Source organism: Vitis vinifera, chromosome 2 (genome assembly GCF_030704535.1).
Source record: "Vitis vinifera cultivar Pinot Noir 40024 chromosome 2, ASM3070453v1".
NCBI lineage: Eukaryota > Viridiplantae > Streptophyta > Magnoliopsida > Vitales > Vitaceae > Vitis > Vitis vinifera.
Window position 1 is genome coordinate 19,544,012 of NC_081806.1, and position 16,645 is coordinate 19,560,656.

The 16,645-nt window shown below is 33.5% G+C and overlaps 3 protein-coding genes across 3 annotated transcripts; 2 read left to right on the forward strand and 1 right to left on the reverse strand.

Annotated features, from left to right (window-relative positions):
• The first annotated feature begins 4,599 nt into the window (after positions 1–4,599).
• Positions 4,600–5,918, forward strand: LOC100251001 (uncharacterized). Its single transcript, XM_019225482.2, has one exon. It carries the CDS (start codon positions 4,731–4,733, stop codon positions 5,649–5,651), a length of 921 nt encoding a protein of 306 aa, XP_019081027.1. The 5' UTR covers positions 4,600–4,730; the 3' UTR covers positions 5,652–5,918.
• A 761-nt stretch (positions 5,919–6,679) lies between these two features.
• On the forward strand, positions 6,680–7,491 carry LOC109124006 (uncharacterized). The gene has a single exon (XM_019225491.2). It carries the CDS (start codon positions 6,986–6,988, stop codon positions 7,262–7,264), a length of 279 nt encoding a protein of 92 aa, XP_019081036.1. The 5' UTR covers positions 6,680–6,985; the 3' UTR covers positions 7,265–7,491.
• Positions 7,492–11,507: 4,016 nt separating this feature from the next.
• Positions 11,508–13,521, reverse strand: LOC100256382 (protein WHAT'S THIS FACTOR 1 homolog, chloroplastic). The gene has a single exon (XM_002266317.4). The coding sequence runs from the start codon at positions 13,252–13,254 to the stop codon at positions 12,025–12,027; it is 1,230 nt and encodes a 409-aa protein (XP_002266353.1). The 5' UTR covers positions 13,255–13,521; the 3' UTR covers positions 11,508–12,024.
• Positions 13,522–16,645: the final 3,124 nt, after the last annotated feature.

Consider the following 16,645-nt stretch of genomic DNA (forward strand, 5'->3'; position numbering starts at 1 on the left):
TCATTGCGATCACGTCCCGTTTCTTCCTTTAGTTTAGGTGATTTCAATCATTGCGATCGCATCCCGTTCCTTACTTTAGTTTAGTGATTTCGGTCATGGTGACCGTGTCCCGTCTGTTTTAGGTGATTTCGATCATTGCGACCGCGTCCTGTTTCTTCCTTTAGTTTAGGTGATTTCAGTCATTGCGATCGTGTCCCGTTCATTTCTTTAGTTTGGTGATTTCGGTCATGGCAATCCCATCCTGTTTGTTTTAGGTGATTTCAGTCATTGCGATTGCGTCCTGTTTCTTCGTTTAGGTGATTTTGGTCATTGCGATCACATCTTGTTCCTTTTTTTAGTTTGGTGATTTTGGTCATGACAATGACGTCTCGTTTGTTTTAGGTGATTTCGGTCATTGCGACCGCGTCTCGTTCTTTTCTTTAGTTTGGTGATTTCGGTCATGGCGACCGTGTCCCGTTTTTTCCTTTAGTTTGGTGATTTCATTCATTGCGACCGCGTCTCATTCATTCCGTTATGTTTTAAGTGATTTCGATCATGGCGACCGTGTCCCATCTATTTTAGGTGATTTCAGTCATTGCGATCGCATCCCGTTTCTTCCTTCAGTCTGGTGATTTCGGTCATGGCGATCGCATCCCATTCATTCCTTTAGTTTAGTGATTTCGGTCATGACGACCGAATTCCATTTTTTCCTTGGTTTTAGGTGATTTCGGTCATTGTGACCGCATCCCATTCTTTTTTTATGTTTCACGTGATTTCGATCATTATGAGCCCGTCCCATTCATTCCTTTAGTTTGGTGATTTTGATTATGGCGACCACGTCCCATTTGTTTCAAGTGATTTCAATCATTATGATCGCATCCCGATTGCTTTAGGTGATTTTGATCATGACAACCACATCATGTATGTTTTTAGATGATTTCGGTCATTGCGACCGTGTCTCATCATTTTCTTCAATTTTGTGATTTTGGTCATTGTGACCGTGTCTCATCATTCCTTGATTTTAGCTTTTTTCGATCACAGCGACCGCGTCTGATCTTTCCTTTGGTTTTGGTGATTTTGGTCATTACGGGCGTGTCCCATCCTTGCCATTAGATTTAGGTGACTTTAGTCTTTGCAAATCTTGTCATCAGCTTCATATTTCATCCTACTTTCGTATAGCAGATGTGTGGTTTCTTCCTTTGTACACATTTATTCTTGTGCTCCTTGGTGGTTCAGCTGCTATTTGACTTCGACATCTATTTTCGAGTCACTTTTAGAGACTTTTCTGAGGAAGTTCTAGATCCATAGTGTAACTTTAGAGGCACCTTAGGAGTTTTTTTTTTTTTTTTTTTCTTGCTTGATTCGTTCTTACTCGTTTTTTTGGGGTTTTAGAGCTTCTTTGTTCTTGTTTTGGTTTAAGAGCTCGTGTCATATTAGGACAAATTTGGTGGTCTTTCTTTTTCTTCGGTAGAGCCCATTTCGTTTTGTTTGTGTATACACTCACTTTACTCGTGGACTCTATCGAAGAAAGGCATATTTGTAACCCTCAAATTTGTCCCAATTTTATTTTTCTGTTGATTTTGAGCTCAATTTTGTCATTAGATTTTAAATCTCAATTACATCTGATATTTTTTGCTCACTCACAATTTAATTTTTAGTTTTTATTATTTTGTATATTGTATTATTATTATTATTATATATATATATATATATATATATATATATATTTTCTTTTCTCTCTCATCTCTCCTCTCTCTTCCTACTTTCCCCTAACTACCCCACCCACTCTCTCTCTCTTTCCATACCCCTCATTCCCACGACCATACCTTATGTCCTCTAATTTTTATTTATTTTTATTTTTTTTCAATTTGGCTTTCTGCTTCTTCTTCCCCATTCTTCTTCATCTTTTTCTCTCCCCGAACACCATACCCTACCGACCACATGCCCACTCTCTCTTCCCTCCCACACTCTCTTCCATTTAAATTTAAAAATCTAGTATTACTTCAATAAACATAAATTGATAAATAGAAGATATTATAAATGAATATTTTATTTATTAATAAATTAATAAACTTATATAACATATAAATAATATATAAAATTGTATAATTTATTAATTTAAGATATTTAATTTGTTGTTTTTTAAGATATTAATTTATTTGTATTGTGATAAATTTATCTTTATCGAAATAATAGTATACTTTTAAGCTGCAATTGATAACTGAAATTTCAATTATAATTTTTTTTACTTTCAAATTTAATTTAAAAATATTAAATTACAATTTATGATTGAAAATTTAAAAATATACTTAAATAATAAATTATTTATATTTAAACTTAAAAATCTAGTATTATTACTTTAACAAACATAAATTGATAAATAGAAGATATTATAAATGAATATTTTATTTATTAATAAATTAATAATCTTAAAATAATAAACTTATATAACATATAAATAATATATAAAATTGTATAATTTATTAATTTAAGATATTTAATTTTTTATTTTTTAAGATATTAATTTATTTGTATTATGATAAATTTATCTTTATCGAAATAATAGTATACTTTTAAGCCGTAGTTGATAATTGAGATTTCAATTTTTTTTTTTTTTACTTTTAAACTTAATTTAAAACTATTAAATTACAATTTATGATTGAAATTTAAAAAATATACTTAAATAATAAATTATTTTTATTTAAACTTAAAAATCTAGTATTACTTCAACAAATATAAATTGATAAATAGAAAATATTATAAATGAATATTTTATTTATTAATAAATTTATATAACATATAAATAATATATAAAATTGTATAATTTATTAATTTAAGATATTTAATATGTTGTTTTTTAAGATATTAATTTATTTGTATTATGATAAATTTATCTTTATCGAAATAATAGTATATTTTTAAGCCGTAGTTGGTAACTGAGATTTTAATTATAATTTTTTTTTACTTTTAAATTTAATTAAAAACTATTAAATTACAATTTATTATTGAAATTAAAAATATAAACTTTAATAATAAATTATTTATATTTAAACTTAAATATTTAGTAGTAGTTCAACAAACATAAATTAATAAATAGAAGATATTATAAATGAATGTTTTATTTATTAATAAATTAATAATCTTAACATAATAAACTTATATAACATATAAATAATATATAAAATTGTATAATTTATTAATTTAAAATATTTAATTTGTTGTTTTTTAAGATATTAATTTATTTGTATTATGACAAATTTATCTTTATCAAAATAATAGTATACTCTTAAGCCGTAGTTGTCATTAAAAAATATTTTTTTTCATCATTTTAGTTAAAGCTGCAGTTGCCAATTGCAACTTTAGTTCAAAACTGAAGCCCTAGTTGCCAACTACGGCTTCAACTAAAATGACGAAAAAAAAATATTTTTTAATGACATGGCGTCTACGTGGCACCAAAGAGGTCAATTTGAACATAAGTTTCAAAAAGTGGTTAGATGTTACAATTTTTTTTAAAAAATGAGCCATTTTGACCCAAAACTCATGTTTTGTACCTAGTTGGGCCTAAAAATTAATATTTGACCCATAAAAGTTGTATAATTGATGGAAATGATATAAAATGTGAAAAGACCAATATATCCTTTAAAACTATTTTAATTATTTTCTACCACAATATTTGATAAAATTTTTTATCTTAATTTTTTTTAATAATTATTCTGAAAATTTATTATTTTTAGAAAACTAATTTTTTTAAAATATATTAAAAAAATATATCATTTAAAAAAAATAATTTTGACATATGTTTAGTTATTTTTTACATACATAATTTTAAATATATATATTTTTCAAGATATTTGATTTTTAAATAATAATAATAATAATTTATTTTTATTTTTTTGGAAAAGGGTGTATTTTTTTCCAAATCACTAAATTAAATTAAATTTTATTGAGGTTTACAAAAAAAATATAATTTAAATTAATATTTTTTTACTTTTTTTTTTCATAATCAATAAATATCATTTTTGGAAAGATAAAAAATTCATATCATTCTTCTCAATTTTTCACACTTCCTCTAGATTTTGGGCTTAAACAAGTGAATTCATATGGACCAAAACTTAATTTTTGGATTAAATTTGGTCCAAAATACAATTTTCTAAATGAATTAATTTATCAATTGATTGTTAGTTAAGATAGTTTGTGACATGTTCAATAGTCAAATAGTTTAAAAGAAAGGATTGGACCGGGAAGACCATCAATCGATGATTGGACCGATCAAGTCGATCAATTGATCCTATTTTCAAAACATTGTTTTTTATTTAATTCTATTTATTTATAAATTATCATTTTTTAATATGGTCAAAGAAAACATCTAGGTTGCAATTGTTTCTATGGTGAATATAGTGGCTAGGTAGGTTTAGAGCATCTCTTAGCATGTGAAGAAAGTCATCCATCCATTCACTCTCTCATATTCAAAATAGAATAATTTTTAAAAAGAAAAATGGAAAATAAAAAATTGTTTTTTTTTTTAATTTTAATTTTAATTTTTAATTTTTTTCTTTTAGGGGAGGATCTCCGTAACGTTCCAACAACACAAAATCCCAAAGGGGTCCCACCCCTGTTGAAAATCAAAGCAAAAATGCCATAAAGCAAGGCTCTAGCCGTTGCACACAATCTTGAAGAAGAAGACAAGAAATAAAGCCCTAAAGGCAACAGGCTCCACTCTGCCATCTCTCCAAACCTTCTTTTCTCTTCCAATGGCGCATTTTTCTTTTCTCTCTGACACTGACGACTCGGCCGTGGAAGAGATCATCTCCCAAGCCAATGATCTCTTAATTCTCGAACAAGTTGCTGCCATCAACTGCTCTGCCTTCTCTGATTCCGTTCTCCCCACTGAGCTAGAGACCCGCTTCAGCAAACTTAAATCCTTCCCATCCTCCAAAAATTCCGGTTTGAGGACTGAGCTGAGGACCCGCTCGGCCAAGGGTGGAACTGGGTCGGAGTGTGATGATGAAGCCGCAGTTTTCCCGCCTTCCAAACAGAACCCATGTGGCAGACTGAAGGGAGGTTTCGGGTTTTCGCCTGGGGAAGGGGATCCAGATGGGAAAAGTGTGGTTTTCTCGCCTTCCAAAAAAAATGGGGGAGCCGACGAAAATGCCATGTTCTCGCCTGGGAAGGAAAACCCAGAGGGGAACTTTTCTGGGTCGAAGAGAAATGTGATTTTTTCGCCTTCCAAACAATACCCAGATGAGAATTTCACAGGGTCAAAGAAAAATATGATGTTCTCGCCATCCAAACAGACTCCAACTGAGAAAAAGAGCGGTCTGAGAAACCCAAATTCAGGCTCTCTCTCTTCCCCCTCTTCTGATTCCTCCGACTTCTCTATGGATTCTCGACCGCCCCCTCAGAAAACTGGTTGCTTCTTGTGCTCCCTTAAAAGCCCTTCCAAGAAGAAGAGCAAGAAAAATCAGAGCTGGAGCAAAAAGGATGAACTTGTATCAGATTTGAGCATTTTCACAGAGAAATCACAGAGGAAAATTCTGAAGAAGGCCATGAAAGAGGAAGAGAAAATCAACAGAGAAGCTGAGAAAATTGTGAAGTGGGCCAAGCAGGCTTCAGCAAGAATGAATATTTCAGACATTGAAGATGGGCTGAGTGATGATGACAAGTTCAAATGAGCTCTCTGAGTCAGCTCATTGATGCATTAATAAGTAAATTAAATTTTTTTTTTTGGGTATAAAAATTATGGTATACAATTTGGTTCATATCGAAAGAGGATTGGAAAATTTTATGTAGTTTGGATGCTTTGTAAAAGAGTTTTCATTTGTATCTCATATTAAGGCTTTTTCTTTTTTCTTTTTCTTTTTTGTAATATCTTTGTGTGGATTAATTACGAGAAGTGAAAAAATAAAAAATAATAAATCAAGAGCCTCTCATTTGGTTAACTGGACTGAAACATCTTATTACTTAAAATAGAGTTTTTGAAAAAATAATAAATTGATCCAAATTAAGTCCAAAATCAATCATATTGGTTCGATTTTTAATAATAAAAATGATCGATTCGATTTGAGAAGAATTTTAAAAACCGATTTTATCTATTCGATTTTAAAACTTATATATAATAATTTGACATTTGATAAAAAAATTTATTTTAGATTCTATTAAAATAATTCATGGTCAAATTAATTTTAAATACATTCAATACGCTTTAACATCAAATCCAAGTTAATTTCAATTAATTTTAAAAACAAATTAGACTTAAAACTTAATATAAACACAAAATTAATAAGTTTTGGATTTAAAGCAAACACAAATTGACAATTGGGTTGGGGGCTAAAAAAAACATTAAATTGGATCGAAACCGATCTACGAAAACTGAACCAAATCGATCTTAAAATGTTTGGTTTGGTTTGGTTTTTTACTTCAAATTTGAGTAATTCAATTTCTTTCACATATAAAACCAATTATATCAATTCAATGCATTTTTTTACTCAAAAAATGATCGATCCAACCTTATTTACATTCCAAATTATTACTTCCTTTCAAATCCATTAACATGGCTCTATATTTATGTGAATTCTATAATGAAATTTTAAATTTTAGAAAAAATAATGATAAAAATAAAAATAAAAAGATAACTGTAGACCCAATCCAGCCAAAAGTGTACCCTATTTCAATTGGCATGATGTTACCTGCCACCCAACTCTTCCCCAATTGCACAGTCCCCTCCATCTCCATTTCTTTTCAAACCTGTCAAAAGAAAAATGGGTCCAAACACCTCATCATCAAGCAATTTGAGAGACTTAAAAAAAACGCTAACTATTGTGGAGATTATGACCTTACCACCAATCAACATACCTCTAGTCTTCTTCAATATTGGATGCTTCTCGTCACTAGTCAATACTGCTAAAACCCCCTGTTTTCTCCATAGCTGAGTACCCAGAAGAATCATCCATCATATGCCAAGCACACCCTTTCAGAATTCAGCAAAAATCAAAGAGGGATTCCGAATATGAAGCCTCAGTCTCCACCAAGACAAGTGTGCTGTTTCTGGTACTCTTCCAAGAGAAGCGGGCACAGAAAAAAGAGCAAGAGGAGTCCTGAGGTTTCGGTATCAAACATGGAGGATGTGAACTTGTTTTCGGTTGAAGAACAAGAGCAGATGCTGAAGGCAGCGATGCAGGAGGAGGAGAGGATTACTAAGGAGGCTCAGAGGGTTGTGACCTGGGTCAAGCAAGAATCAGCTAGAATGGATGTTTCTGCAGTCAAAGCGGTTATAAATGATGGTTGAGACATCTCAGATCATTGTTTTCCGTTTTCATTTTCTGGGTTTTGATTTGTAATCTTGAACCGTCAATAAGATAAAAGTTTGAAGAAAAAAAGACAGGTCTTAGATGACTTTGGATCATTTTTCCTTGATACACTTTTGTTTGACCAATCTCAGTCTATGTTAATATGAACAGTTGTTACAATTGGCAAGAAACTGAGAAAGAAAACCAAACAAAGATTATTCTAGGATGTGAAATCGCAAACTTAGTACCCTTTTTTATGCATGTATTCACGATGGGTCCAGCCAACTGCAGCATTCAGTTGGAAGATAAAAAAATGCCTGTGGTGTTTCCTGAGCAGTGAAATAAGATGCAAAATTCAAAGAGAAAAGCACACATGGGAATCAAGATATCTGGCATGAATTAACAATAATCTAAGCATCCAGAGTAAAGGCAAAATAACCAAGGGACAGGTATGTTGTACTAATTTCTCAAGAATAACTTGGGTTTTATGCCTGCTCTCTCACATACCACATCAGTCAGGGAATGGGGGAAAAAGAACGATGTCTCGGAAAGTATACTCAATTTCCAGGAAGGTGATATGACAATTCATCATGACAGAACAGGAGGCAAGAATGAAGCGTGACAAACCTTTGTGGGATAAAACTCTTTTCTGACAGTGCCTTTTCTAACCTCTCAAGTAATTTGAACGCCAAATAACTTTTGATCCTGCAAACAGAACCAGTGTTTATAGAATCAAGTTAGATTGTGCCAACCATGAAAGAAGGGAAAAAAAGGATAATACAAGAAATACTTTTTTCTATTTATTAATTGAATTTGGGATCCCACAACCATCTCACAACTTGTGTGGTAGGCTCATCTTCTTTTCAACAAGCAGCAACAGCCCAAGGATGTGCCTATCCCTTGGGGTTCTGTCTAAATGATAATTTTGCACAGCATCGGCTCCATACCTTTGATGACTAGTTTATATATGAGTTGAATGGATTTTCAGCCTCGACTTCCATGTTTTATGATTATTTATATGTTTGTGTGCAGTCAGATTCTAAGCTGCTAGCTCTATGTTCTGCTTTGTAATTATGAGCTTTTGTCATCACAAAGCTAAAAGCTCTGATTCTTGAAGTAGGTACAAAGAAGATGATGATTTATTGAAATTCATGCAGTCAACACCAAGACAAGTAATAAATGAATCAATGCTTAGTACATATAACAGGCAACACTCAAAACACATGCACCACTACAAACCACCACTCTCTGAAGATCATTTCAATAGAACAGTCCCACAGAGAATACACGGTACCAATTTGAATTTGTGAAGAACTAACTCAGAAAATCAAATCAGAACCCATGGCTGCTTGAATACTTAACAATGGTCAAGGGGCAAGCTCCATGGATCATTACATATTTGGTCACACTCCCAGCAGTGCCCTGTTTTAAATCTATCCATTCATAAAACTTTGTTGTTGTGAGTGACCCAAGTTCATTGATTCTAGCATGCTAACAATATGAACAGAGCATGCAATTGCTCAAAATTATTAGTGGAACAGGTAGACCAATCAAGTAATAAATAAAGTTTGCCTTGCTGGTGAATGTATTTATGAATCTAATAAGCGTGGAATGTTGTACAGTTATTAATGATTATACTTTGGAATGCAATGGGAAACTATGACCTGTTAGCTGCCCCAGATAAAACTGGAGTCCATCCCAAAAGCAAAATCCCTTGTCATGCCAAGATCACTAATTCCCCTGTATGCCATCTGCCAAGCTCACACACTGGATATTGAGAGCAACATGAAAGAATCACAATCTGATAAATAAGTCTCCACAAGGATTTTACCAGCTTTAAGTATTATATGGGATTAAGAAAAGAGATTATTACCTCACATATAGCGATTCCCAAAGCCATTGGGGTCATTGAACGCTGTTGAACTACCAATTTTCCTCACGTGGAGAGACATGCAGATTCTTAGGCAAACAACCACAATCAACCTCTTTTTGGCTTATTTAATAAATCAGGGATATAAATATAAAATAGTGAGGTTTGAACATATGATCTCCCATCAAACGAGGCTCTAATACCATGTTGAACTACCAATTTCCTAAAAAACTAAAGCTTGTAGGATTTGAGTCTGCAATGTATATCATGTACTCTAACAAACTCTAATCTTAATTTAAGCAGATTAGCCATAAAAAATGTGATAATAGCATCAAATAAGAAATCTAAATGGTAGAGAAAGAGTTCACATTAGGCACCAGTTTTTATGTATATCATATTTACAATCTGTTATGTATGTTATCCAAAATATATCAAGGGGGATCAGCCAATGTGGGCTGATATAATATCAAATTATTCAATCTAAAATACATTTTTCTATTTCACTAGCCACGAAAGAAAAAAAAAAGTTATTGAGAAGGAAAACTCATAATGAAAAAATAAATGAATATATTGTAATCAATCATTAAGCGCAACAAACAAGTTTATATTAGTTCCTTCATTATAAAAGGTCTTAAAGCATCCTATTAAAAAAACACAAATATCTAAATATTATGAAGGTTATCAACCATATTTTTAAAATTTGGTTTATTGAAGTACTTTCAATCTTCAACTCGCAAACTCTACTGAACAACCTAGTTTCAGTACAACTAGATTCAAGATCATAATATGATGTAGATGAAGCCTCCATTCATATTAGAAAAAAAAAGGCTTTTCAAATCATGATGTAGAAAGGACTTAGACAAAGGTAAACTGGATGATAGAAGCCAAAAGAATGGTGGAAACAATACATAGAATAACCCATTTTGCCCTGTGATCAACTTACATTCAGGTTATTCATAGAAAAAGTTCTGCGTATGATTCTTTTCTGCTCTCCTACCTAAGCTTTTGAAGCTTCAGATGACTTAAGGATTACCCAGTATACTGTCACAGGGCTGAATGGAATACTATCAATTTGAACTTACCAGAATAATCACCTCATATAGACTCTGGTCATAAAGACTAGATCTCATGGGTATTAAAAGCTACTTTGTAAATACTGAACTTAGAACCAGAAGCCAGGCAATGGAATATTCTGAAATTCAAACTAGAACTCAGGCCCAAGAAAGGAACAATACTGCTTCAGTGGGAGAAGACTTTCTATCACAAAGAAGCCTCCTTTTTTCCATGAATATTGCCAATGCAAGCAGAACCTTTTCTTCAACACTTTTGCTTTATATTCTTTGACATTTGTACATAGTAGCAGTGAGTCATGAGGATCACGATGTTAAAAAGAAAATGTAAACACATAAGAAAGGAGAAAGAAGAGCATAGCACAGAGACCCAGAAAAGCACAGAAAGAATATGTATGGCACATCTTCCTGCATTATTTTTCCTTCCATAAAAAGAAGAGCAAGGCTGATTTTGCAAAGACAGCAATCAAAATAAAAAGAAAGTGCCATTCATTCTTTACCTGAACCATCATACTTGTATGGCACATCTTCCTGCATTATTTTTCCTTCCATACTCATCAAATTTTATCAAGGAATAGCCCAAATGATTCAATGTTTTAAGATAAGAAATTCACCTCGGTAGTTTTAGTCAGTTTCCCATGCAGCAAAGCATCTAGGCTTGTACCGAACTGTTAAGAGTATGAATCTATTCAATTAAAAGAGAAAACTTAAATGGGTAATGGAAACTTTACCAGATTTTGTTGCCTTTGACACCAAAAAGAACAGAGCCAACAAAACCCTCAGCATGTCAATTGGCATTGTTTCTCTCTGCCAGAGAAAGTGATAGAGATGGAGATATACCAGAATGGCTTTCTACATGTCAGTGTAGCCTCATTGCCACATCAAGCTGTTCTATTGTAATTAGAATATTAAATCTTCCTTGGCATTCTCAAAAAATTGATCACCATAAACTAGAGTAAGGATCCTTAACAGTTGGTAGATGAAAAATGAGCAGGTAGTTTGGACTTCTTAATAAGCCCAGATTCCACCCAATGAAAAAGCAGTGTCAAGGATAAATTTTACCCTCTACATTTTTTTGATAGGTAAATTTTACCCTCTACATGGTGCACATGTTAAGGATTTTTCCTCTTCAGCAACAAATTCCATGAGTATTTAGTCCTGTGTCTCCTGTTCCTTATAAGTGGACATTATGTGAATTGGCCATTGTAATTTTTTGTTCTTGTTATGTTGCATTATGGTTGAAGTTTTCTCTCTATTCAAAGTTCTTCTGAGGTTTGAAATGTGTCCATAAGGAGCTCATAATGACAAATTGAGTTGGTCAAGCTACCATTGATACATTATACCATATTTTTACAATCGAGTTCAGGGTGAAACCACACCTGGTTTCCAAGAAAAACACCTTATTCACATAATTGAACATTATGGGCTATATCAATGTCCATTTCCTTGTGCCCATCTACAACTGAATAGAACAATTTGCAATGAATATAAAATCTTGTAAGAAAGCGTACAAAGATATTGACCTATTGTCAATCAAATTTCACCAGAAACAGGTCTTCTGTGTTTTACACATACTCCCTTGAGTTTCACCTTGCTTCCAATCATAACCTCTGTTTGCTATGTTGCTCAACCCACGCCATAATGGGTAAACTTGAGCTTGAATGATATGGTCTCACAACAATCATATTCAACTGTAATGATATGAAATATAAGGAGAAGGGAATTCCAGTGTGTTTAGAATCATAGCAAGTATGTATCCAATAACACCACTACTTGGAAGCATCTCTGTTTCTATAATGAACATTACTGAATCACAATATTATGTAACAATATGAGATGAAGAAATTCCATTGCACAATGTGCTCTCTCTCCTACCACTAAGTGCTACAAATTTATTATTAAATCCGAGCAGAGGAGATTTTTCTATCAAATTTGATCCATCATAAGCTTCTTTAAGAAATACGGTACTCCTTGCACCTTTGTTTGTGATATAAAAGATACCATGATGCTTAATCAAACAAAGCAGCAATCTAGCGGGCAACAGAAACTCAGAATGAAATGCATCCAATTGTGCAGATGTCATCCTCTTCTCCATAGTCAAACTGAGGAGCTCATGAAGCACTGCCACAACTCGTTTCCGAGCTTTTGGATCTGCAGCTTCAAATCTCCTCGCATTCAAGTATGGAGAAGGGAACTCCATTTTCTGCCACCTTTGGACTTCTTCCAGATAACTCATGTTTGGTCTAAACCCGGCAGGATAACTCATGAGAAAGGCATACGGACCAGAGAAGTTACCATCCTTCGAGACTCTAGCCTTTCTGGCATGCCCAACAGAGTCTAGAACTCTTTCACGTGCAAACCTTTTCTCGCGGGCAGTGACTGCCAGCGAAGAATCCCAATTTTCCAATTGAAGATAGGCCCTCCCATTGAAATCCTTCACTGAAAAAAATTCCGGGTACTTTGGAATCAACGTCTCCTTGAAATCTTGAGGCAAACCCAGTTCAGATTCGATAAATTCAATATTTTCAAGCGGCACACGGCAATCAACAGACATCATCAAAAGCTTCCTAAGATTCTCAACCAAAATGGGCTCCATTTGCTTTCTAGCTTCAGTTTCTTCATCAGCAATCCTTTTGGCCTTTTCAGTGAGCTCAACAGAAGGGGGCGTTCTATTACCTCCATTGACACGGAATATTGAAGGATACTTCTCAATGACAGCCATGAAATTCCATTTATGAACAAAACCCACTTGTTTTTCGAGGTCCCTCAGAAGCAGAGACTGGTGCTTTTGGCTCTGGATGATGGACTTGAGCTGCAGAATCAAGCATGGCTTCTTCTTCAAGTCCATCACTCTATCAAGTTCATGGACTCTGTGGTAGATTTTCTTCTTGGGTCTTCTTCCTCCACTTGATATATGCATGATCTGCACCCACACCGAACCCAATCTCTGAACTGAGTTTCTCCCCATCAATGCAAAAACACCATTTTTACTATGACATGATTCAAGAGATTGATGTAATCCCAAGAACATGGTGCAGAGAGACTTCATTGAGACAAAAGGTCGAACAGCCAGAGTGCAGATTCTGCAACAGTCACCACCCTGAATGATCTTGGAATTTGAGGAGAATTTGATTACTTTTGCTTTTCTTCTTCACCATCTAAAATGTTACATAGGCAAACTGAGGTAGCCGGCGGCGACAGTCGGCAGGAGAAGGTTGCTGCGGCTAAGGTTTTGGGATCCACGTCTGCGGCGGTGTACTTTCCTTCTGCCTTGGTGTAATGGGGCTGGGTTGGGGCGGGAGTGAAATGGGCCTACTTTTTGGGCTAAAGTGAGTGAAGCTCGTAATAAGTAATAGATATTATAAAACAAAGAACAACTATTTTATTTATTTATTTATTTATAAAATACAATTATAGTAATTATATAATATATGATACCCCCTTTTTAATCATGTATTCCAAGTAGAGAATAACTATTTCTTAATTAATGGAGAGGAGCATACTCTAGATTATAATCATGGGAGTATTGTCTAATCATTTCTACTAATTTGAAGCCCCAATTAGTTTTTTTTTTTTTTTTTAATGTAGAAATGTCATTTGGATAACTTACATAATCTCTATTACTACTTCTTTATGTAGCTTGTTGTTCTTAGCTATCCACTTATTTTTGCTCAATCCCCGTTGTGGTACTGCATATATGTTAATATATAGGGCAGACAGTGAAAACAAAAAACTTCATACAATTGGTGTTTTGAAACCCACTTCAAGCTATGATTGATGCGTAATCAATCAATCAAATGAGAGTTAAATGCCATTTTTTTTGGGAAAAATGTGTTTTCATACACTCATATAAAAAAAACACTAAATAGAAACTCAAGTTTAAAAAATACAAATTTTAGTTATTTAAAAATAATTAGTATTTTATATATTTTTTTGGTCAAACATATTATTTTTTATCATTAAAGTATTACCTTTTAATGATATAAGTACTATTATTTTTAGAGGATTCTTATTTTGTAATTATTTTTATATGAATATATGAAAAACCATTTTTCCCATATATATATATAATACAATATAATATAATATTTAAAACAAAAGGGTTTACCTTAAATGAATGATTCTCTATATTAATAAATTAATACATGTATATTCATATACAATAATAATAATAATAATAACAATAATATATTTATATTTATATGTCTTTGAATGCTCTTATGATAGATATTGAAAAGTAAAAGAATATAAGTGTAGACCCCCTTTTTTTTTACAAACCAAGCGTCTTTAGTTTATTATTATTATTATTATTTATTTATTTTATGTGCTTTCATTAAGGAGTCAGGGAGCATTTCAGTGGGGGTGGGGGACATCTCCTAGGAGGCTCTATGCATGGACGTGTGGTGAACGTTGGTAGCTCGCCCATGATGGTGGTTGGAGAGGGTGACGCATTGGCTAAAGGGTGCATAGTGGAGCTACTGTGGCTTGCGGGGGAAGACAAAAACAAGGGTTTTGAGAAATATGGGAGGGAAGAAGATTCGTCAAGCTGTAGGAGAGAGGCTGGAGGTTTTTCAGAGATATTTCAGGAGGGCATGAGGGAGTTTTGAATAGGAGAAAAAAGGGTCTTTACAGAGGAAACGAAGAGCAAAGGAAAGGGGGGGGGGGGGGGGTGTGGATCATCAGGTAATACCACCTTGAGCTTGAATGCTTTCGTTTCTGAATGTTCTACTTCACTCTTTGTTGATTTCTGAGCTTTGTTTGTTGTTTGTTTGGTTGAACATGTTAATTTATATATGTTGCTCTGTTTAAGTCCTCATTGATACTTTCGTTTTTCTCTTGTAAATGATTGGATTCCTTTTTTTTCTTTGGTTTTTGGTTTTGGGTTTGATGTTTGATGGGTATATTAAGACCTTTCAGTTTTGTCCCCCATTTGTATGGCCACACATGGCCACACTAACCTCCACTGCCCATCCCACCGACCCCATGCTCATATTCATCCTCGCCATCCACCCTTGCTCTACCACTCCTCTTTCACACTTGTCAACCTCACCACCTCTTCGCACCCATTACCAATAAAACCCATTTTATAATACCCATCCAACCCGTTTCTCTCATCAACTCTTGTGCGCATGGTCCCCCCTCACCTTTCTGCTTCTCTCATGCTCATCAACCCCCAATCTATCCCATATGAGCTCACCAACTTCACGTATCCGTTTCCCACTCATGCATGCAAGGATTATGCGCCCATAGCTGCTACCCATGCCCATTTCCATGCCCATTCTTCAACCTCCTCATACCCACTACCCTTTCATACCCATGCATTTTGCTACTTGATTTCCACACCTTCCATACACACCACATGCATGCATGAACTCCTCCCCTTTACTACTCACTTCCCGTTTCATCTCTCTACACCACATACCATCCTCCAACTACCCATCATAAAACCTATGTTTTCCCACCTATTGCTTGCATTCTCATCAATGTCTATTTATTGGCGAATTTTGGACCTACTGCATGAACCCAAGTTTCTATATGGCTGATGGCAGAGACGCTCGTTTATGGATTCTATGGGCGAAGACACAACTCATTGCATGATGCAATTTATGCACCAGCAGTTAGACCACTCGCAGGTAGAACTTCATGCTCACGATGGAGGGGTGGTTGGAGTTGCTGGTGATTCAAATAAACGCCTCAATGATGAGTGCAGGTTATCATGGGGGTATAAAGGTTTGGTGGTAAGGCCAATGGAAAATGGGTTTGATGTCTCCATGCATGGCTCTTAATAGTTATGGTGGTGGAAAAGAATATATAAAATGGGTTTATAGCCACTATACTAGAGACGTGCACATGATGATCACCACAATCCATATTTCTTTTTATTATTTCTTCACATTTTGATATCAAAACAAAATTTTCAAAATTTGACTTTTCGAAATTCCATTCTCAAAATGATTTTTTTTTTAATTCCAATTTTCAAAATTTAATTTTCTAACATTCCATCCTTAAAATAATTTTTCGAGTTTCCAGTTTTCGAAATTTAATTTTCCGACATTCCATCCTTAAAATTAATTTTTCGGGTTTCTAGTTTTCGAAATTTAATTTTTCGACATTCCATCCTCAAAATAATTTTTCGGGTTTCCAGCTTTTGAAATTTAATTTTCCGATATTCCATCTCTAAATAATTCTTCAATTTTCCAATTTCTAAATTCTATCTTTAAACAATTTTTCAAAATTCCATCTTCCAAATTTAATTTCTAATTTTGAAAATTCCACTATTCAAGTTCATTCATTTAAGTATTATTTTCGTTATTATTATCATTATTCCATTTATTTATTTTAACTAAAAATTTCATCTTTAAACAATTTTTCAAATTTAAAAAATTCCACTATTCATGTCCATTCATTTAAGTATTATTTTCGTTATTATTATCATTATT

Excerpts from the sequence above, each read along its gene's own strand:
- LOC100251001 (XM_019225482.2), top strand. The coding sequence starts at position 4,731 with ATGGCGCATTTTTCTTTTCTCTCTGACACTGACGACTCGGCCGTGGAA.
- LOC109124006 (XM_019225491.2), top strand. The coding sequence starts at position 6,986 with ATGAAGCCTCAGTCTCCACCAAGACAAGTGTGCTGTTTCTGGTACTCT.
- LOC100256382 (XM_002266317.4), bottom strand. The coding sequence starts at position 13,254 with ATGAAGTCTCTCTGCACCATGTTCTTGGGATTACATCAATCTCTTGAA.